This window comes from Lissotriton vulgaris, chromosome 9, assembly GCF_964263255.1.
Source record: "Lissotriton vulgaris chromosome 9, aLisVul1.2, whole genome shotgun sequence".
NCBI lineage: Eukaryota > Metazoa > Chordata > Amphibia > Caudata > Salamandridae > Lissotriton > Lissotriton vulgaris.
Window position 1 is genome coordinate 1,143,534,293 of NC_141697.1, and position 22,822 is coordinate 1,143,557,114.

Consider the following 22,822-nt stretch of genomic DNA (forward strand, 5'->3'; position numbering starts at 1 on the left):
TTGGTTTTTGATGCTGCTCCAGATTTACAAGGATATGTAAATCTAAGACAGTGCCAAAAACTGAAGCCACTGAAAAGTAGGCGCAACAAGGAGAAATACTTTCATTTCTTCTCGTTTTTGCTCTTTCAATGTGTGCTGCATTTTGTAGCACACATGGAAGGAGCACATCTACATCCACCTTCCTACACATAAACAATCATCCCAGCAACATAGACACCCTTGCACCATGGTGCAAGGTTGTCTGAGTTGCAGGGAATAATCCAGAACCCACACCATGGTGCAAGGGTGTTTGAGATGCAAGGAATCATCCCTGCAATACAGGCACCCTCGCACCTTGGCGCAAGGGTTTCTGTGCTGGCGCTAGGCAGCTTCTTCTAGTGCCAGAGCAAGGCTAAACACAAAGGTGTGCTGTATCCTTGTGAGTAATATGACACATCCCTGCATTTTTTAAGTGACGCAGCGCTAATAAATTGCTTGCAGTGACGCACTGCACAATGTCTTTGTGATTATGCTGTGTTTGTCAGAAAAGGTTCAAAGTAGTCTTTAACCAATCCCATACGCCAAATATAACTTTGTCACATATTTGACACTCCTATGATAATTGTTTCAGGGTTACAGGGCAAATAAAAACTTTATCACTCAAAACACTTGGGGGCAGATGTATCAAGATTCCATTTTGCGATTTCTAAATAGCGATTTTTAAGGAATCGCTATTTAGAAATCGCAAAATGGAATGTATGTAGAAAATCGCTATTTTTTAGAGATTTCTTACCAGTCTTCCTTATTTGCGAATTCGCATTTTGCGAATTCGCAATTAAGGAATAATTTCCCATGCATTCCTATGGGCCAGGAGGCCCATAGGAATGATTGTGAAAATATTCTCAATTTGTGATTCGCAATTTGCTAATTGCAAATTGAGAACAATTTCAAGGGTGCAGGGGTGTCTCAAAGACACCCTGCTGCACCCCTGAAATCTACATGTGTGTGCATATGGTGTACATACATGTATGTGCGTCACATGCCACCTTCACAAATGCCAAATAGGGCATTTTTAAAAGAATTCGCAAATTACCACCAACTATAAGATTTCTAAAACCTACATACATCGCAATTAAGGAATTGCAAAATTTGCGATTCCTTAAATGCTTAAGCAAAATAAGGAATCGCAAACTTTTGCGATTCCTTACTTTGCGATTTTTTGATACGTGTCAAAAAATGCTAACACGCCTTTTGCAATTCACAAAGGCCGGAAAGTCTGTACTGGTGTGCACTGACAAGCTTTCAATACCACCACATAAATTAAAAGTGTCCAACATTGATAGGTTTCCAAAAGGCCCTGATCCTTACTATTGAAGCAGTTTGTGAAAGTGGCATTAAACTAATCTATTTACCATGAGCAGGAATCTTGGAGTATTTGTGCCTGGAATCGTGCAGTTGTATTATGCTAACTAGCAAGAACTTTTAAAGGTTCTTAATAGTGTGACACGGGTGATATACGTTAGTGGAATGATTTTGAAGCATACATCCTAAACCTAGCGGTGCTGGTTGAAAGGATTGACAACGCCTCTGTTGGACATGAAAAAGTAATAGATACCTTGATGGAAAATTCCACAAAAAGTAGTGCTAAAATGATGGAATTAGCTAGATTAATGCTATGGTGGGTAATTTGGGCCCAAAGGCGACAGAGTGCCCTCTCCTTCAAACTAAAGTCCCTCCGCCTCATTTAAAGGTGGGCAGACCTTCAGTATGCCAAGGGTGGACACTACTCTGTCTCTGTCCCTGACATACACATCCGATGGCCAGACAGAGTAATTGCCATTGTAGGTTTTACTATTTGTCTGACCGTCCTTTTTAACAAGCATTGGCAAAGCCAATAGGTTTCAGGTATGCGAGATTCTATCAGCTTTGTCAATGTGTATTTTTTGTATGTTGCACGGCACTGCAAACTGCTGGGCAACATGGCTTAAAGTAAACAAAAATATGCTATGACATGGTCATCATTGACTGCATCGTAGCACTTTTTTTTAAACTTGAAGCCATGTTGCACAGCAGCATTGTTGTGCAACATGTGGGAAAAAAACAATGACAAAGCCAATAGGTGTCACTTGGGTGAAACCTGTTGGCTTTGCCAATGATTGAATTAAAATGCTGTGAATTTAAGGCCGAGACAGTTCTGAGTATTCGCACTGATGATCGCCAGATCATCTAGATGGCTGCATACACCTCCCTCACAGAGCTAGCTTAACAGTGCTTTATTAGACGATGAAGCCTGTACATGTCAATGGGCTACATCCAGCTGTTTTAAGCTGGTTTCAGCACAGCATTGTTATGGTGGTACTGAGCCCTGGCCATGATTGTGTATTATGAACACCACCCAACAAAAATATTATGCACACCTCACAAGTGTTCATTTATTCTTCCAAATGGTATTTAAATAGCATCTCATGTACTCACTCTGGTGTTGGTGATCTTTTAAGTGCAGCGACAGAATGAACCAAGAAGGAGGCATACCATTGGCTGGGTGTGGGGAGGCATAATGTGACTTTGATATTTAAGAAAATAAATGAAATGTACGTGATTTACAAAGTGCAACCTCTTGCCCGAGGTCATCTTAGCTCTATAGAGACGGGTATAGTTACATAAACGATAGTCCTTGCAGGTACTCCAATATCTCCTAGTGCTGAGAGAAGAACCAGGGGGCATATTATCACGGGGGTTTATCTCTGCTTTTTTGGCTTTAAAAGCCAAGAAAGCGGAGATAAAATTATCTCCCTATTACCTAGCTATCGCTAACACCAGTTAGCGACAGCTAGTAGGAGATAGCGACCATCTTGGGCCCCACTTTGCATGTCAGTGATATTTAACACTAATGACATGCAAAGTGGGCGTGCCAAGATGTTAGAGACTGAAAACAGTCGCTAACATCGCTATCTCCTATTACCAACTTTTGGAGATATTCGCGCTAAGCGTGAATATCTCCAAAAGCTAACACCTGCCCTGAGCAGTTTTTATCCATGTTATCCAATGAGAGGTGGATAACATGGCTAAGAGCATTAGCTCGGTAATGCATAAATATAGCTGACTTTTCAGCGATATTCATGCATTGAGGACGATTTTTATCGCATTTGCGATAAACCTTGGTAATACCAAGGTTTATCTGCGATAAAAATCGCCGCAACTCAGCGGTAAATTTTTGTCTCTAACCAAGCAATAGCGATAATTATCGCTATTGCTTCGTAATATGCCCCCACGTTTTCAAGGCCTTTCTAAAGGTAAGTAGCAAGGGGGCAGCTGTTAGTTCCAACGGTGGGCTATTCCAGAGCAAGGCTGTGGTCCTGAAAAAGCTCTTCCCACCCCAGGTTGTCCTCCTGAAAGGGGGGACTACAAGGTTCATAGCTGAACCTGAACAAAGCGTCCTCCCTGGGTATACCATTTGAGCTTATCCTTAAACCAGGCTGCCCCTGGCCCTTGCAGTGATTCGTAGGCCAGGCACAAAGGAAGACAGGAGGAGATAATGGAAGTGGCTTCCCACATTTCCACTTTGTTGTTACCACCGTCCACCACCTGTCTTCAAGTCTGGCAGCCAGAGCAGAAAGACTGTAAACCTATCCCCTTGAATGAAATATGAATCAGGGGCAGAAATAAAAACACGTCCAAGCGGGAGGAAATACAGTTTGTGTAGCTATACAATACCAGTGCTGCTACACCAAGGAGCAATGATCCGGTGCTCTACTGCCCATAGTGCATCTGGATCTTGTTGATGTCAGCAGAAATGCTATGTCCTTAAGTCAGGGTTGAGCATGGACCTACTCTGAGAACTGTCATTTGTGGTGGGAAACCCTGGGAAGGTGTTGCATAGAAACATGTTTTTCCCTGCCTGTGGCTGGACTGCAACAGGGCTGCTATTGAAAAATCTGTCAATCTCCCAAAAGTAAGGCATTGACAGACCCAACATCTGTGGGTTGTGAAACACACAACACGCTTGCTTTACTTGACCCATGATCAAATCACGCATCATTGTGTTACTATGTGAGCAGCCTGCTGAGCGGAGCCTTTCGTCCCAGGGCAACAACACTGGGGCACAACGCAGTGCAGCTTCATGGCACCATAGCAGCTGTTTGTACAAGACAAGCAGGATATGTAAAAAAAAACACACACAAACAGCTTGAGGGGGCTGTGAAGGGAACGAGCAACCTGAGAGTGAGGGTGTGGGACAGCAGACAGTGGGATGAAGGCAGGGGGTGGGGAGATAGACAGCGGGAAGAGGGTGGGGGTTGGAGAAACAACAGACATCAGTGGTAGGGCAGGGGGGTGGTGAAGCAACAGGGAGGAATGCTGGAGTGAGGGAGAGGGACTGCATGCAGTGAATGTGCAAACGTCAAACGAACAGGCAACAATTTACTGTTTGGATTAAAGTAGAACAACTGCGAGGGGAAAGGTATCTTTGCTAGAGCGCGTGCTGTTGCTGGAGTCCATCAAGAGCTCGCGCCAAAGGTAGCGGGTGCTCAAATAGGCTTCTGTAAACTTTGCAGCGGTGGTTAAGTATAGTTGTGACCTGTTGGTTTACAGATACTGCAGTAAGGAGCTGTGAAAACTGCAAAATGACACACTTGCCCTGTGATCGAATTCTCATGGTGAGGGGAGGATTGATTTCTTTTTAAATTTTCATCCCCAAAATCCAATTTTTGGATTTTTTCTTAGAAATAAAAAGCAAAAGAGCCTTTGAAAGTTTACCATATGGCTCCGTCATTTTTGCGGAGACGTCTGTTAACCCCTTCCACACTCATGACGAGCCCAGCTTGTCATGGAGCAGGGCGCTCGCACGCTGATGCCGAGCTGGGCTCGTCATGGATAAAGGAAAATAGCAATTCCCAGCACAGCAGGGGAAAACGCCTAGCAGCCATGGTGTTAAACCTTCAATGCACAATCGCGGATCCTGCCAATGCAAGCGATGCCAGATACCAATAAAAGCTGCTCAGAACAGCTTAGCTTCTTCCTGTGACATTGTGGTGGTGGGGCAGTGCCCTAGTGTGCCACTGCATGTGCATTTGATCACTGAGCTTAGGCGTTCAAGGATAACATTCGGCACATGCTAGGTGAACTTGGGGAATTGATTGCTGAACTTGACATACCATGGCTATACCTGTGGTATATCATAGCTGCTTCACTGTTATAGATGGGTTGCACTGAATTAGGTTTTTATCTGCTTTACAGCCCTTATGGATTTCACAATTTAACTTTTATGATGTAAATACTTTTGATGATCATGTCAATGAGACGCTAATGACGTTACTTATCACGTTCCTATGTCATGTTAATTTGTTTTCTGTGATGTCGCCCAAGTAATTTGTCACATGTGGTCACTTTCTGGGTTTTCATCAATTGTGTCTTCCTCTACCCCTGACGTTTCGTTGAATTGACATCCAAATGCGAATTATTTTGGTTTTGTCCATTATAAAAGAAGAAAAGTTAAAAACATTATCATGTTTCAGGGTGTTGAAAATGTATGTATTTCTAAGATATCTCATCAGGGAGGTCAAACAGAAAGTACAGCACAGTGAAACATGGTCACTACAGATGCCAGGCCTAAATGTTCTTACAGATGATTTATAGGAAGGACCATGCATGCCTTCTTTCAAAGATGTTTCACCATTTTCTTTTACAGACTAAAGATGCCTTTCAGAAAATATCAGAAGAGCTTCATGAAGATGATTACTTCAATTTTGTAATATTCAGCAATGACATTACTCTTTGGAAGGAGTCCATGGTGAAGGCCACTCTCCGAAATGTGAAGGAAGCAAAATCCTACATTTCAAAGCTTACTGTCAATGGAGGTAACGATAAGTGGTATCTATGTAGCTCGGTGGTCTCAAGAAAATGTAAGCTATGTGTAAAGAAAAGTAGCAAACAGTCACTTTTTTAGAAGATGAAATTTACATTTGATTCAAAATCATCATGGTCCCTTCTTAAGGCCACGTAACAACTTGAAGGTGCATTGCAGATTGTAAATTTTAGTGGCCTGGGTCAAAAAAGTAAACTCACACTTTTGTGTAAGCTTATTATTTTCTTGGCATTCGCAAACTTTGATTTTAATTTAATTTGATTAATAGTAACTGTATGACTGCGGAGACTACGCACATACAAAGATAGGCCTGTCTTATTTTTTATGTGTCAAGTTCAATGCCACGACTAGAACCGTAAGTTGTACGATGGATCCAACGGTTACAGATTCCTAGAGATGAGACACAGGCAATTGATCCTGTTCAGGAATTTAGGGGAATATCCCCAAGCTCAGCAGGGAGCTTCATGCTCCCTGTGGTACACCATTGATTTGAAGGCCTGGGCAATAGCTACTAACCGTAGGGTTGGTGTACATGGAGCAGGCTGGAGAGAAGCTGAGGTTTATCAGTGATTACAGTCCCTTGTTTTCTCAAAGATGCCGTTAACTGTTTTGTATGGCAGTACATTTGTTGCTCTTTATTTAATCAACATGAGCTTAATAATACTAATTATGGATCCTGGGCTGGCTGCCCATTCGAGTCCGAGGGTGAGTTGTCGGAAGCGGTTAGTCATTGAAGGTAGGAGATGAAAGGAGCCAATATGTCTGGGGGCCTGCTGCCCGCAGGCATCAGATCCCAAAATTCACCCAGGAGTGCCTAACAGTGGGCTGCATCATCCAACCAATTCTTGACCGTGAGTGACGGTTTACGCCCCCAGTGTATGGCCACCCTACGTTTACCAAGCACTTGAAGCATCACAATAAGTTTGGGGTTGGCATCAGACTTGTGTTTGACGTAGCCAAGGAGGCACATCAGGGGATCAGGAGTGATACGTTCAAGTGTGATGTCACTAATGGCTGTGCATACCCCATGCCAGAACGAGGAAACCCTGGGGCACAACCAGTAACTCTATCTTGCGTACAAAATTTAGGCTGAATCACAGGCGAGGGAGAATGTAGAAGAGGAAGGGCCACTCCAGAGTGTCGAAGACTTTCGTAGTGAGCAATTAATGAAATAAGGGAGAGGAGGCGATTGGCCAGCAATTTGGCATCAATTTTATTGTCGGTGTCTATGAGGGACATTGGGCGATATGATTCCCAGTACTCAGGGGGTTTATCCGGTTTCAAGTGAAGGGTGAGCAGAGCCTTGCGAAGAGATGGAAGGAAACCACCGTGTTCGAGAGAATCGTTGTTATGTTATGTTATGTTAGTATGAATTTGTAGAGCGCACGTTCACCCCGGGGTTTCTTGGCGCTGTGTACTGCTGGGGAACCCGTCCTGGCTTTCCCTGTTAGATGGTCCCTATTGGGGATCCCCAAGGTGAAGCCAGGCATCCCCGGCAGCGAGGGGGCCGTTGTGGAGATTAAGCAAGCTATTGCCCAGAGTTGCAGCGTGGGACCCATGGTTAGAGAGGCCCCGAGGCGAGATTTATCGAGCCCGCTGACATTGGTTCCATACCCTGCCGCGTCGGGAATTGAACCCTGGTCCCGGGTGGACCTCTGCTTCTGGGTCTGCCACCTCTAACCGGTGAGCCACACTTCTACATTACGGCTAAGTGCGGGACAAGAAGAGGCGCATACTTTTTATGAAATGCACGGGTGAGGCCATCTGACCCAGGAGCCTTGTCACCTGGGAGTCCTGCAATGACAGTGGAGATCTCCTCCTGATCTGTTAAGGGAGTTGCCCAGACAGTCAAACCATTTTAGACTAGTGTTTTGGTATAGGGAAGTCTACATGTGAAGTTTTAGACTAGTATACAGATACTGTGTGTGAGAAATTATGTACAGATTGTTGGCTGAGGTGGGTGTGAGCCATTCTCAAGCAATAGCCTGAACCCGTGTCAGGGTAAAACACAAAAATCACAACATTAACTTGTGCTTAAACCCATGGTAGCTTGGTACAAAAGCAGTCGGGCTTAACATATAGACAATCTGTGAAGTATTTATGCAGCATTTAAACAGTAATAAAGTGAAAACAGAGCACAAGAAAAATCCTGCACCAATTTATAAATAGAGAGTTACATTTTATAAAGTATTTGACACCAAAAGGACAAAAATCCAATTTATAGAATGGAAGATCCGCAGTTTTAAAGAGTTTAGGTTAATAGAGTACCTAAAAACACAAAACACCAATTGCGGTTATCTGGTTTTGTGAGACCGAGTGTTCAGGTTAGTACAGCTGAAAAAGTTGCCTTCAAAATACATTTTTGCATAAAGAGTTCTGTTTGCTGTGGAGGAGGCTACAAGAAGCAGGGAGCGCATCACGAGTCATCGTCATTGTAGCTCAAAGAGCAGGCCGGGTATTGCGGATGGCCATCGCTGAAGTGCGAAGATCCTGTCAGGTTTCATGGACAATCATTGCTGAAGATTTGTCTCAATGGTTGTTGCTGACCTTCGTTGTAGTGTGATGAGTCGGGTTCACTGAAGCTTCGTATTGGTGGTAGATAAAGGTGGAAATTCTTGGCATGAACAGGCCCGTTTGCGGTTGTAAAAAGGCCAAAGCTTCAGGATTTCTTCTATTTGTGCAGGAGCTCCACTGATGCCACACCAAGGGTCCCAAAACCTGGGATTCACCACTTGGGGATCAGGAACTCACTCCAGCAGAGGCCATCAGGGCTCAGGCAGGTCCAGGTGAAGGTCCAGGTAGGTCGAGTTGCAGCAGGTCAGCTGGGCAGTTGCAGAGAGCCGTCTGGAGCTTGTTGTGTTCCTGTAGCCCAGAACAGGAGATCAGTCAGCTAACCCTTGAAGTCTATTCAGCCTGGGATGTAGAGTGCAGGGCCAGTCTTCCTTCTTAGCATGCACTCTGGCAGCAGGGCAGCAGAGTGTCCTTCTTCTGTAGTATCCACAGGGCCAGTAGTGTACAAAGAGTGGGTCTGAGGGTCCCATTTTAATGAATACACAAAAGTGGGCTGCCCCTTGAATCAATTTCTATGTGTATCTACAGAGTTCTGTAGAGATGCACTACCAGTGGGGGCATCTCATAAAAAGTTACGGACTGGCCTCACACACCGCCCGTGTCATGCTTCATCATCGGCTGTCCTCGCCCTTTAAAAACTTGGTTTGATAGAGGGTGGGCATATACCTGGAGACAGGGATGCACTTCTAAATGATGGCCGTGGGGGAGTGATAAGTGATTTAAAAACCATTACATTAGTCCATGTGCTATGTTTATTCAAATGGTAAATGTATGGTGGTTAAAAACTAAGTGGCTGTGGTATGTGATATTATTCTCCCTTCACCCTATTAAATGCGGTTGACATGTTTCTGCTGAGGTGTCCCAGAAGGGTATGTAGCATTCTTCAGGACCTAAAAAAGGGGGGTGGAAGGGGGTATATACCTTCTGTGTCCACCTCCTTTTAACTAGTGAAAATGGAAGGAAAATCCTGTCGCTAGATCAGGGGAGGGGTTTGTGGTTAAAAACACTATGTAAATGGATATTTCCCTCTTGGTGTAGTACCACTAAGAGTAACTCTGTCCCTTCCTGCACATAAACAATGCACATAAACAATCTTCAATGGCGATTTGTAGATCTGTGCAGCACACATAACAGTTGCAACTCGTCATTTTTAAAATGATTGTTTATGTGCAGCAAGGGACACTTTCCTGCACATAAACAGTCATGCATGGCGTTTTGCTGTTTGTATGTGTGCTGCACAATGCAGCACACATTGAAACAGCAAAGACGAGGAGAAATAAAGCATTTCTCCTTGTTGTGCCATGTTAAGACCAGGTTTTTTATGGTCTTAATTTTGGTGCTGCCCCATATTTACACCAGCCTTGTAAATATGAGGAAGCTTCAAAATCAATGGATGTTGCGGCAGAACGCCCATCGCAACACCCATTGCGCACCCCTTTCACACTACGTATAGCGTGAAAGTACTCCTTATTTACATGTCAGCTTTAAGATTCACTAAGTGGCTTAACACTGCTTTGTAAATAAGGCAAAGCTTATATAGCCACAAGAACTTCAAAAAAGTGTCACTACTGTAGTGATTATTGCTTGTAAATATGCTCCTTTGTGCCACAGAGTCATGTAGCAACAGATTTGCGAAACCTTTTCCAGCTTTGTGAAGAAAGGTGCATTTTATATATATATACACAATAACAGAGATAATTGTGTGAATTGCTGTTTAAAGTTTCAGATTTATGATATTTACGACTCCAACATGTTACAATGCCACCTATATGAAACACTGTTTGGAATTCACTGGTTCAGTGGTTGGAATTCATTTGACTTGGAGTAGGATCAGATTTTTCCTTCTTGTAAGCACGTACACATTTCAGCCTTTGCCTATTTGGAAGCAGAGGGAAAATGTTTGCTTGTTAGATATGTTTAGAGTTCAAATTCTTTATTTGTCAAAAATAAATAAGAATTCTGTGTGTTTGAAGAGAGAACTGTATACATGCATGCATGCACAGATTATATTTCTAAATACAAGCAGTTTAAACATAAGATAAAATAAGATAAGATAACATAACATAACATAACATAACACATCATATGTATTTCTAAAGCACATGTGCACCCAGAAGGGTATCTTGGTATTGAAATAACAGATGTTTACAGATAGGGAATTGGGCAAACAGCAATCAACTGTGATACCATAAAGTATCCAGGATAAGGACTGGTAAACCAAGCATCATAAAAGAGTACGCTGTCTGACTGCTGCTTCTTTATATTAGAGCTACAGCTGCACACTAAACAACAATCTAATTAAGTAATGTCGCAGAATGGGCACAAGCCCTTTACCTTTGAACTGTCAATTGTGTCAATTCAAAATATGAAAAGGTAAGAATGGTTGTGCACAGATTTATGGATTAACTACGCGGGCACCACATTTGTGCACACCACCAAAAGTGACTAAAGGTGGCCTCAACGGACCATAATATTTTTGCTACGTAGCTTATATTTTGTATTTGTATTTGTATGTGGATTTGTAGAGCGCGATTGCTGCCCGGGGGCGTCCAAGCGCTAGGAAACAACAGAGGAGATTGGCGGAAGCCGGAGGGCTAGCAGAGAATTACTGTGGGGAGTTGAAGAGGAATGTTTTGAGCTGTTTCCGGAATGAGGAGAGATTAGGGTTGGCTCTCAGATGAAGGGGTACGGCGTTCCACGTCCTGGAAGCATTATGGGTGAAGGTCCTACCGCCTGATCTGGCCTTTTTTATTCTGGGTGCTGTGGCCATAAAGGCCTGGTTTGAGCGGAGGTTTCTGCTTGGTTGGTAGTGGGAGACTAGGTTACGGGTGATCAGAGGACCTGTGTCCCAGAAAGCCTGGTGGGCGATACACATGGCTTTGAAGTGGATTCTTTGGCGTACTGGCAACCAGTGTAGGCTGATCAAGCCAGCTCTAACTGATTGTCGACGAGGGAGCTGAAGCAGTGTGCGAGCTGCACAGTTCTGCACTGTTTGAAGTCTCCGCAGTGTATAATCTGGAGCAGCAAGGTAGAGGGCGTTGTTAAAGTCCAGGCGGGACTGGATCAGACCCTGGATGGCTACCTGCTTAGCCTCCATGGGTAAAAGATGAAGAACTTTCTTTAGCATCCTAAGAAGGCCAAAGCAGGTAGCCGAGAGTTTGGTAGCTTGGATGCCAAATGAAAGGGATCTGTCCAGCCACACCCCAAGGCTCTTGATGTTATCCTTAGGTGCTGGGGGGGTGCCCAGACAGGGTGGCCATAGGGCACTGAAAGAACTAGGATCAGCGGGGCCCAGAAGCATCAGCTCTGTCTTGTCCCCGTTTAGTTTGAGTGATGAGGAGGACATGCAGCTCTTTACCTCCTCTAGACATTTTCTGAGCCCTCCTCCCATTGGCATGTTGGCCTCCTGCGCCAATGAGACCACCAGCTGGGTGTCGTCCGCGTAGGAAATGATCTTAACTCCAAACGGACGGACAACCTCAGCCAGTGCCCTCATATAAATGTTGAAGAGCGCAGGGCTTAATGAGGAGCTTTGTGGGACCCCGCATCTTAATGGTCTGCTAGTGGACACTGACTCGCCGTCGAATACCCGAAAGGATCTGTCCTTCAAGAAGGACTTGAACCATAGCCATGCCTTGTGTTTGATACCAATACTAGTCAGACGATTCAGCAAAATGTCATGGCTGACCGTGTCAAAGGCCGCACTGAGGTCGAGGAGGATCACTGCCACTGATCCTCCTTGGTCCAGGATGTTTCTGGATTCCTCAGTGACTATGAGAAGGGCGGTTTCAGTTCCATGCTTGGGTCTGAAGCCTGTCTGGGTGGGGTCTAACAGTTGGTTGTTTTCTAGGAAAGCGACCAGTTGGCCGTTGATGTTTCTCTCCAAGACTTTACTCAGCCAGGGGAGTAGAGGGATTGGCCGGTAGTTGCTAAGGTCTGAAGGGTCCAAGCTGGGTTTCTTTAGCAGGGATCAAATCATGTCCCGTTTCCATCCAGGCGGGACCGTGCCGGAGGTGATAGAAGAGTTCAGGAGGTCCATTATGATGGGCAAAGTGACCTGGGATGCTGACATAACAATGTCTGGCGGGGCTGGGTCCTCAGGGGAACCAGATTTAACTTTCAGAGCCACAGATTCCAGGGACGCAAGATTAAGAGGGGGAAAGTGGTCCAGTGTGGGAAGAGGCTGAGATGAAGGGTGTGCCAAAGTTGTGTTGGTCAGGGCTGGGAGGGGGGTGGCCAGGGGGGGAAGGATTCATAGATTTTATTGACTTTTTGGTGGAAGAAGTCTGCCATCTTGTTACAGTGTTCTGTGGATTTGGTTTCAAGCAGGCTAGGTGGCAACTTTGTAAGATTTTTCACAATCTGGAAAATTTCTCTGGGTTTTGATTTGGCTAAAATAATTTTATTAGAGAAGTGTGCAGCTTGGGTGACTTTGATTTCTTCTTTATACTCTTTGATTAAATCTCGGTATTGAGTTTTTTCCATGGTGAGAAATCCAGACGCCATTTCCTTTCAGCTTTCCTACACTGGCGTTTCTTTGCCCTAAGGGCCTCTGAGTACCAGGGAGCGGATTTATGGGAACGTTTCAATGTGGTTTTACTCTTGGAGAGAGAGTTAACAAGTGATTGAGTGATCCATTCTTCGTATGTCTGGTTCGCTAGGCAGGGGTCCTCATTGTAGAGAGGTAGGCTGCTAGCCAGTTTGGTGGTCCATTTTTCGACTGGAAGGCGACACCAGGCTCTGGCCATTCTTACTGTGGGTCTGATGGTTAAGGGCCTAGATGTGGTCCAGGTAAAGGGAACTAATAAATGGTCAGTCCACGGGAGGGGGATTGGTAGACTTGTTGCCAGATCTACACAGTTGCTGAATACTGGGTCCAGCAAATGACCCTTAACGTGGGTTGGAGAACTGACAAATTGGATTAGTTGCAGAGCTGCTAAGTCGTCTGTAAGTGTGGTTGCCGTGTGATCTGCTACGGAGTCAAAGTGAAAGTTAAGATCACCTAGCAGGGTGAAGTTAGAAGAGGTGCTAACCCGTTCAGCCACAATCGAAGCAAGATGGTTGTGGAATTGCTTGGGGGGACCTGGGGGCGGTAAATTAGAGTTCCTGAGAAGCAGTTGTTAGGGGAGAGTTCGAGACTGAAGGCTAAGCTCTCGCAATCAGGGATAGTTTCTGGGATAACTCGGCAGAGGAACTGATCTTTATAGATAATTGCTAAGCCCCCTCCTCTACCCTCAGGACGGTCCTGCTGAGTGATTTGGAAGCCGGGTGGAAGGGCTGTGACTAGGGCAGGGTCCGAATCTGTGGCAAGCCATGTTTCCGTCAGGAAGACAATGTCTGGCATACGTTCTTCCAGCAGCAGTGCAAACTCCGCCCTATGTTTAGGTAGGGATCTACAGTTTAGCATGAACATGCGGTACTCGTGTGACTGGTCTGGGGCCGTCTTGGGTTTAAGGGTAGATTTGCAGGTAGGGCAAGTTTGTGGGATGTTTTCTACGTGAAGCAGATGCTGGCTACACTTCTTTCAATGGGGTCTTAGTCCAAGGAGGGTTTCGGCACTGTAATGCCTGGGCTTTGCGGCCTGAGAGATAGGGGGGATGACCCTAGGCCCGGTCTCGGCGCGGACGAGCGCAGACGAGCTTGCATTAAGCGCGCCTTCGGTGCGCAATCGTCGCGCCCGCTGCGCTCGTCCGCTGCGCTTCCTCCACATACACAGGATTTATGGGTGGAGGGAAGGCGATATATATATATATATATATATATATATATATATATATATAATATACAAAGCAAATTGCATAAAAACTTGTTATCGCACCACACAAACGCCAAGCTTAGTTGTATGGTTCTGGCTCACCCACAGCAGAGGTGGCATGTTCCTCAGCACAGACAGTTGGTAAATTGACGTTCATGCCATATTGGCTGACGTACTCTGAAAGGGGAGCATCGTTTACAACGCGGTGTTTACACCGCAGTGCCTTTACAACAATGCCATTACAACGCAAGTCGTTACTACGACTTGCGCTGGATGGCGCTGTTGGACAAAGAATGTTGTAATTTTATATTCCAACACCTTCCCTACTGTTACATGGACTGGTGTTGGAATATAAAATTATAATATTACAAAATCCGCGCCCTCCAGTGCAAGTCGTTGTAACGACTTGCGTTGTAATGCCCGCGATGTCAAGTACAGCGATCTAAAAGATCGCGTTGTACTGACAGACATCCCTCTGAAACTGGGGGCCTCATTTACTATATTTTGATGCACAGCAGCAAGCCTTCCTGCCACGGGTCAAAATAAAAGGTTAGGAATTTTCCCTATCTACAAGATACGGTGCATTTCTGTCTTTCTCCCCTGCGCAGGCGCACAAACAGCAGCGGAGTGCCAGTGCACACTTCTTTGCGTCATGGGGATGATTGTTTTTGAGCTGGAAGGGCAACGTTCCTGCACAAAAAACAATAATTGATGGCATTTTCCTCTTTCTGTGCATTCAGCAGAATTCAGCACGCGTAGAAAGAGGAAAAAAAGGGGGAGAAATAAAAGTATTTTTCCTCGTTGCACCACTCCAACACCTCTCGTACAAGGCGTAAGATTCTGACGCATTCTAAGCTTTTCAAAATGTTGTAAATCTGAGAACGTGTCAGGTTTCATAGATGTTGCCTGTTAAAAGCCCACAAGAAGACCCATGAAACACCCCTTTCACAGAGAGTAATGCGTGAAAGGGGGCTATATTTACAAGGCCGTGAAAAGTCAAGCAGAGTGACTTTACAGGGCCTTGTAAATATGGGCAGACACACTGCGCTGCCGGTGCTTCAAAAACAGTGACTTGTAAATGAGACCCTAAAGATTTGGGATAGACTAAGAGCATACTTCTACTCCTCTCGCCAGAACTCATCACTATGTTAAGAGCACTATTAAGTAACATTTAAGTATCCAATCTACATGAGAAAGAAAAACAGTTTATCTACATTAGGGGCAAAGGCATCATCTATTTACATACATCAATAGTTGAAAGTCATTATGTTGCTCACAAATGATCAAAGTTCCTCCCTACATTTTACCATACTAATAAAACTTCTAAGACACGGACACATCCAGTTAAATCAATGAGCGAGATTCTTTATAGCTCAATGAAACATAGTCTGCAGCTAGATTTGGTAAACACCAGCAGTAATTGTCAGGTGTAAACTTTGAGAGTATCTGTATCCTGCTGGTTTCTACTTCCCATCAGGTGTTCATACTGTCAAATATATTACTATATTCCACTGATTTATTATAACATTATTTTTTTTTACTTTATTTCAGCAACAAATATCAATGAAGCACTGTTGACTGCAACAAAATTACTAAAAGACAATCTCTCTAATGAACAGCAGCTGGGAAGGCGTTTCTCCTTAATTGTATTCTTGACAGATGGTGACCCTACTGATGGTAAGCTCTTTCTGCTATTTTAGAGACAATTAATATTTAAGTACTGTTTTGCATACAACGCTTAAACTAGACCTACCTCTATTACTTCATATTTGTGTCCGGGATAATGCGAGACATCCTGACTTGACATATATTTGTTTATTAGCAACCATCAGTTGTGTTTAAATATGGTTAAAAGTGTGAAGAAAATTAACTCTACCTATAAAACTTTGGAATTGTGATATCCACAACAAGAGGCCAGACCCAGACGCCCTGCAGTGGAAGTGCAGAAAGCCAAATTGTAAAGCAAAATATCTCTCTATGCGAGTGACAGAAAAAAGCGTGTCATACAGCGTTCCCTGAAGTCTAACCTATTTCTAGCTAACAAATGTGTTTCGAATAGCTGTATTGTCACTTTGCTGACCTACTTCCAGGAGCCAGCCTAGTGCTAATGACGAGCACTGTATTACACAAAACCACCACCACCATAAGAAAACAGAATACAACATATTTTGCAGGACAATATCTAATATTCGCAGTTCTAACATGTCTACAACATCGACATGAAACTGTTATTTTTGCATTATAGTATTGGCCATTCATCATGATATGGTACCAATAAGCAACCATCATTGACTATCTTGAATTGTGATTGCTGATGTTTTTCCCTGTCTAGGATAAAGCTGCACTGACTTCGATAAATATTTAAGCTTGCTCTGGAACATGTCATTGGTGATTTTTTGACAAGCTGTCTAATTGTTTTTAAGGTGTTGTACATCTTTACTATACCATGCCTTATCTTTATTTCTCATACACACTTCTACATTATAAACAATGAAGCTAAAAACTATTCAGAGCCAATATTTCGGTTTTCATTGGCATTGATGGAAATTGTTTATCTATTATCCAATGTTCCCAATTTTGGATTTGAGTGATAAGAACCGCCACTCAGATCTGGGGCCGATTCACAGAACTAACTTAAGATAAAATTCTAAACTTACTACTTTTGGTATTCACAGAAGTTAGGAGTTTGTCTTAGGTTTGTCTTAAGACAGACTTAAGACAGACTTAAGACAGATTCCTAACTTAAGTCTGTCTTAATTCTGTCTTAAGACAAACTTAAGACAAAATCCTAACTTCTGTGAATACCAAAAGTAGTAAGTTTAGAATGTTATCTTAAGTTAGTTCTGTGAATCGGGCCCGCAGTGTTGAGCCCCTGGCTGCCTTCCGAGGAGGCCTATCTGGGGATTCAAGGACATGTTTGTTCAGATTCTGGACTGAGATCCCACCTATTATTCGTGATGATGGAAAGCATGTGGTGGGACTTTCTTGGAAGGAGGTCTCAGCATTGTATCACAATGTCTGAGAAAGAGGTCAAGGAGAATGCTTGATCTGTGAGTACATTCTTGACTTTTGTTCCCTATCATACTGCTGAACCCTCATGATGATGACATGGGTCTGTTCATCAAAGCCGTTTCCCTCAGTAAATTTGGGTGACCCACACAGATACAATGTTTTCATAATACAAATCCACTTTCAAACTTTTTCAAAGGTTGGGAATGTGCTAGTAAAACGAACAATTAAAGGGAGAGGGAGTAGTTAAGTCCGACTTTCCAAGGGCGGCATTCCTTGAAAATGAGTGCAGATGTTTTTGTTTATTGAACAAACTCCTTGACACTCACTTCCCATCTTGGAAAAAGTTGGAGACCCGAATTCACTCAAAACCTGCTGAGTGGAGAAGAGATTTCATCACAGGCTGAAATAATTTCCATTGAGAAAAAAGAAAAATGTTAACCAATGTGTTAGATCTGGCATCCTTGGTGTGGTTTCACCTAACCTTTTGCCTTCTGACCTCCTGTTTTTGACAGTTTTTACTGATTTTGTTTTTGCTGTATGTAGAAATCTGTCCACTTTTTCACTGCTAACCAGTGCTACAGCGAATGTACTCTATATTTAAAACATGGCAACAATGGGTTAACCACAATTGGCATATTTGTTTTACTTATTAGTCCCCAATAAAGTGCACTACATGTGCTTAGGATCCTAGAAATTAAATGCTACTAGTGGGCCTGCAGCACGTAAGTAATTTTTTAAACATGTCTCAGGCTTGTGCAAGGATGGGGTGGGGTCCGAACACATGGAAGACGAACTAGATCGCATACGTGGGTGTTTAATACCCTTCAGGGACCACTTACACCCCACAAAGGAGACCCACACTGCTACAGAGACACATGCTTATGCACATTTCCAGTACAGAACCACGCCTGAGGCATGCAATAATCCTTCACACACCCACGTTGGCTCTGCGTACAACGGCCCAGCCCACTCCCCTTACGAATGGAGTGGGTGACGACAAAGCCACATGTCCAAGCTCAAACCTGCCTTGCTTGGTCTCCGGCTGTTCCTTCGCAGTGTGGGGGGAGTATAGAGAGTGGAGTACCAAGCTGATGGTGTCATCCATGACCGTTGTGAGGGACTTGGATTGGACTGGCTGTGTGACTCCTCCGACTCAGGAGGTTGTTGGTTGGAGGGTGCCAGAGGTCAACAGGTGCAGCACAGCTGGCAGCTTTGTCTGTGGTGGGATGTTGGTTATCCACTGTGTTGGTACCGTCAGCCTTTGGGAAATGGTGATCGGGATGCAGAGGATGGCTGTCCCTTTGTGCCTGTAGTGGGCAATGACATTCTCTGGTGTTGGGTCTGTGAGGTTGGTGCATTTTCTGAGGGTTGCTGTCTTTGTCTGTGCTGCCTATTTTGTGGTCCGGGGGGGGTGGGCGGGAAGGTGGCGGTGGGTGTTGTGACCCTGTTGAGGCTCAGAGCTGCATGATCGTTGGCTCCATGGCATCTGTTCTTTTTCAGGTGTGGCCCTGGGCTGGGCTCCCTTTTGTGGTGCAGGCTGTCGTCCGACTTTGCACCAGGTCAGAGCAGGTGTTACTTTCCTGCTGCTAACTTGCCTTATCGCATTTATTGGAATCTTATCGCACATCTGGCTGGTTGTTGAGAATTTTTCGGAGTGGTGTTGTCGCGGCTTTTTCCACAGGAACGCCTACTCTGCATCTCATTAGAATTAGTTGCCGGTGTCATCTGTGGCAATGTTTTTTGCAGCTGCAAGCGCAGGTAAACTGGTGATATGGGCTGTTAACACCAGCTTGTGTATAAGGCGATAAATGTATCGCCACTTTTGCTGCAATAAAGTGGCGTTAACTTGGCGATAAGTCCTTGAGAATATGCCCCTAGTGGTACTATTGATTCATTACTAAACATACTACAAAATGCAGTTTGTGAATAGGGCCCTTGGTACTTTAAAACACATTATTGAGCGCAAATACATGCTTAGAGAACAATTCAAACTCAACTTTTTACCCAGTTTTTGCTGTAGGAAACTGTCAGAGCATGCTAAGATTATATACATAGAATTAGAGAACAAGACTATCAAGGTGACTGCCATGTCCTCACATCATGCTCCATGGTGCACAATGCTGAAACAGACTAGAATACAGGTACAGATATGTTTTAATTTTATGTTTTTATTTATTTTTGCCCTCTCATTGCCACCAATGGTCACCCCTGTGAACATGTATTTAAAACAGAGTCATTTTTGGATACTCTTCCAGGTTAATCAGTGGACATGAAGGAAACCATATGTCAGCTGGTCCACACCACTGTCAAACTGTTAGAAACAAACTGGATTATAGGTTGACTGGGTTATGAGCCCTAATCAAGCAGCAGCCACAATCCTAGTCAGAATAAGAAGCAGGCAAATCCTAAATTAACCCATGCTCATCCCGTGATAGCTTGACACAGAGCAGTCAGACTTGACTTACAGGCAATGTGTAAAGTATTTGTGCAACACTTGAAACAGTAAAACAGTGAAAACACCAAACAAAAAGATTCCACACCAGGTTAGCAAAAAATATAACTGTATTTATAAATGAAGCAAGACCAAATCTACAAAAATCCAATAGGTAGAACTTTACATTTTTAAAGAATAAAGTGAAAATAGCTCCAAAAATGACTAAGTGAGAACAAGGGACATCTGGTCACACTGGACCAGGACAAAATCAAAAGTTCAAAAGTTCAGGCCGACCGTGATGGCGTGTGGGCCGGCAACAATGACCAGATTAGGCCTGCTGAGCAAAATTACCTTGGTCCGAGCCGCAACAGAGAGGCTGCGGAGCACAGAGGGTGATGTGTCATTTTTGGTCCACGCGTTTGGTGGCAGCGTGATGGTCCTGGTCATGCAACAGCACTGATGTGTCAGCTCCTATGTATTGCAGAGCTTCAGCTTCGCCGTTGATATTGACAATGATGGAGATGCGAGGACTTAACATGCACTGGTTGTTCCAAAGGTAGAGTGGAGTCTCCAAGACACGCAAATACAATGATGGCTTCATTCTGGTCCTCACACCAGGGGTGATGCACCTGTTCCGATCCGCACTGTATCGCAGATGCTTTGGTGCTGCCCACTCAAAAGCAATGATGCCCCGGTTCCCTCTCTGCAGTTGTGATGTTGGTTCTTCTGAGCAAAACACATTGGTCTCACTTCCAAGGATCCAGGACTGGGGTGGCTCCACTTGGCAAGGTAGACTCACAGATGGCAGAGTCCAGGTGCAGCAGCAGAATGGTTGGAAGTCTTTTATGACACTGAGACTTCAGATCAGGATGCAGTAAGCCCTTAGAGTCACTCTTGGTTCAAGTGATGCCGGTTCTGTCATTCTCACCCAGGCAGGGGGAACAGCAGAAAGCACGGCAGCACAGCAAGGCAGCAGTCCAGGAAAGCATCAGTCCAGCAGAGTGGCAGCTCTTCATCAGCAGAGCAGTCCTTCTTCCTGGCAGAGTCTTCACAGGTCCAGAAGTGTACTGAAGTGGTGGTGTCAGAGTTTGAGTACTAATAACCAGTTGTGCCTTTGAACTGGGTGAGACTTCAAAGACAGGTCTTTGTAAGGAACAGAGGCCCTCCCTTCGTGCCCTGGCACTAAACCCACTACCGTGGGTATGCAGCCCTTTGTCTGAGGACAAGTCACAGCCTAATCAGGTGTATGTGAGGCTGGGTCCAACTCCTACTTCCCATCCTGCCAAGATGGTCCATCAAGTCACACCTGCATTCTTATTGTGTGTGACTGTCTAGGGGGAATACACAAAGCCCTGCTGTCACCCTTCCCAGATGTGTATCAGAGACAGGCACCAGGCAGTAAATGGCTAATGTAAGAAACTGTCAACGATCTGAAAGTGGCATTTTCAGAATTGCAATTTAAAATCCGCCTTCATCATCAGTTGCGGTAGTATTAAATTGTGATTTCAGAGACACCAAACTTGAAAAGTCCATCTCTTCATAATTGGAAACTACAATTAATAAAATCCCAATGTTATTTTATAGGAGATATATGCCTTGCAGTTGTAAAAAACGAATTTGAAAGTTGTCACTACGAGAGCATGTAAAACTTAAAGGTGCTTGTCCCACCTTTTAAATACATTGCACCTTGCCCTGTGGGTTGTACAGGGTCTACTTTAGGAGTCACTTATTTGTATATAAAGGAAAGGTTTTGGCCTGGCAAAAAAGTTTATCTTGCCAGGTCGAAACAGCAGTGTAAACTGTACACACAGGCTCTGCAATGGCAGTCCTGAGCCATGGCTAGAGGTCTACTTAAGTGGGTGGTACAATAAGGACTTCAGGCCCACTAGTAGCATTTATTTTACAGGCCCTGGGCACATGTATTGGACCTTACTAGGGACTTATAAGTAAATTAAATATGCCCAATGGAGGTGAGCCAATATTACCATGTTTAGGGGAGAGAGGACAAGCACTTTAGCACTGGTTAGCAGTTGTAAAGTACACAGAGTCCTAAAGCCAGCAAAACAAGGTCAGAAAAGTGGAGGAGGTAGGCAAAAGACCACCCTAAGGCTGTCAGGTCAAATACAGACAAATTAGGATTTAAAAAAACTTATTGCTGGCACCAAACTTCTATAGGTTCCCATATTGCCACTAGTGCCTTATTATCACCACCAATGTCTACTTTACGTGCAAAGTCCAGTTATACTTGGGGGGTAGATTCTCCACACATTGGAACTCAATCTAATAACATCAAATAAAAATAATTTCAGTGCAACATTATAGAATCATGTACTGCCAGGTAGGATACATATGGCTGTGATTATATTTAAAGGGATGCTCCAGGTATGCTTGGAAGAATTAAGAATGCACACTTTTTCACCGTCACTATGCTAATTCCTAGGTGGGGAAAATATTGCAGTGAGAGTTTGTGTTAGACAGTGTTAATTGTAATGTTTTTGACATAATCACTCAAGAATTGGGACATGAAAAGCAATAGAAATGTGTGGAAACTTTTCAGAGAGTACAGCAGGGCTGCTTTTTCAACAAAACTTGAAACGTCTAGAGTCTCTGGTGATATCTTGTGACTTATAACTAAAAAATTAACTGTTTACCCTTATTATGTCTAAGACTGACCGAGCCTTGCGTTCAAATCTAGGAAACATCAGCTTAGAGAGGAAAGTGTGATCTTTAAGACCTGCCTAGGTCTATTTGACCCTAGCAATGTGTTAATCTGCCCATGTGATGAGTTCTCGCCCCATAGGCTGCTTCATGTAAGCTTCTTCTGCAAGTACTGCTTGCCATAGTCTAAGAGGCTCCAAGTTCCACTAATTAGAGAATGTGGTATCAGAAGATGTGCTGATGTCCTGTCGTATCTGCAACAGGCACCCCACTAAACACCTACAATTGCTATATCTTACTACTATGCAGGCAGTCACAATTGTAGTTACCTTGCAGTTGAAAGGGGCTTGATTTAAATGGTTAAGCGTTGCAGTGGCACTGGGGCTAAAAGTTGCCATAACTCCACTAAATACCAAATATTGCTATATTTTACTATTAAACAGGCAGCCACAAGTGCACAGTGTCGGCTTGCACAGGTAAGAGTGGTGGGGTGAGGCGTGGGTGGGGCAGGGGTGTGGGTTTTGGAATATGAACGATGATGGGGTAAGTA

The 22,822-nt window shown here is 44.1% G+C and overlaps 1 protein-coding gene across 1 annotated transcript in view; it reads left to right on the forward strand.

Annotated features, from left to right (window-relative positions):
* Positions 1-22,822, forward strand: part of LOC147692931 (inter-alpha-trypsin inhibitor heavy chain H3-like) — a 316,366-nt gene that overhangs the window by 114,215 nt on the left and 179,329 nt on the right. The window contains exons 9-10 of the mRNA XM_086939189.1: positions 5,666-5,834; positions 15,720-15,845. Of these exons, the coding sequence (XP_086795315.1) occupies positions 5,666-5,834; positions 15,720-15,845 (295 nt within the window). The remainder of the gene's footprint in view (positions 1-5,665; positions 5,835-15,719; positions 15,846-22,822) is intronic.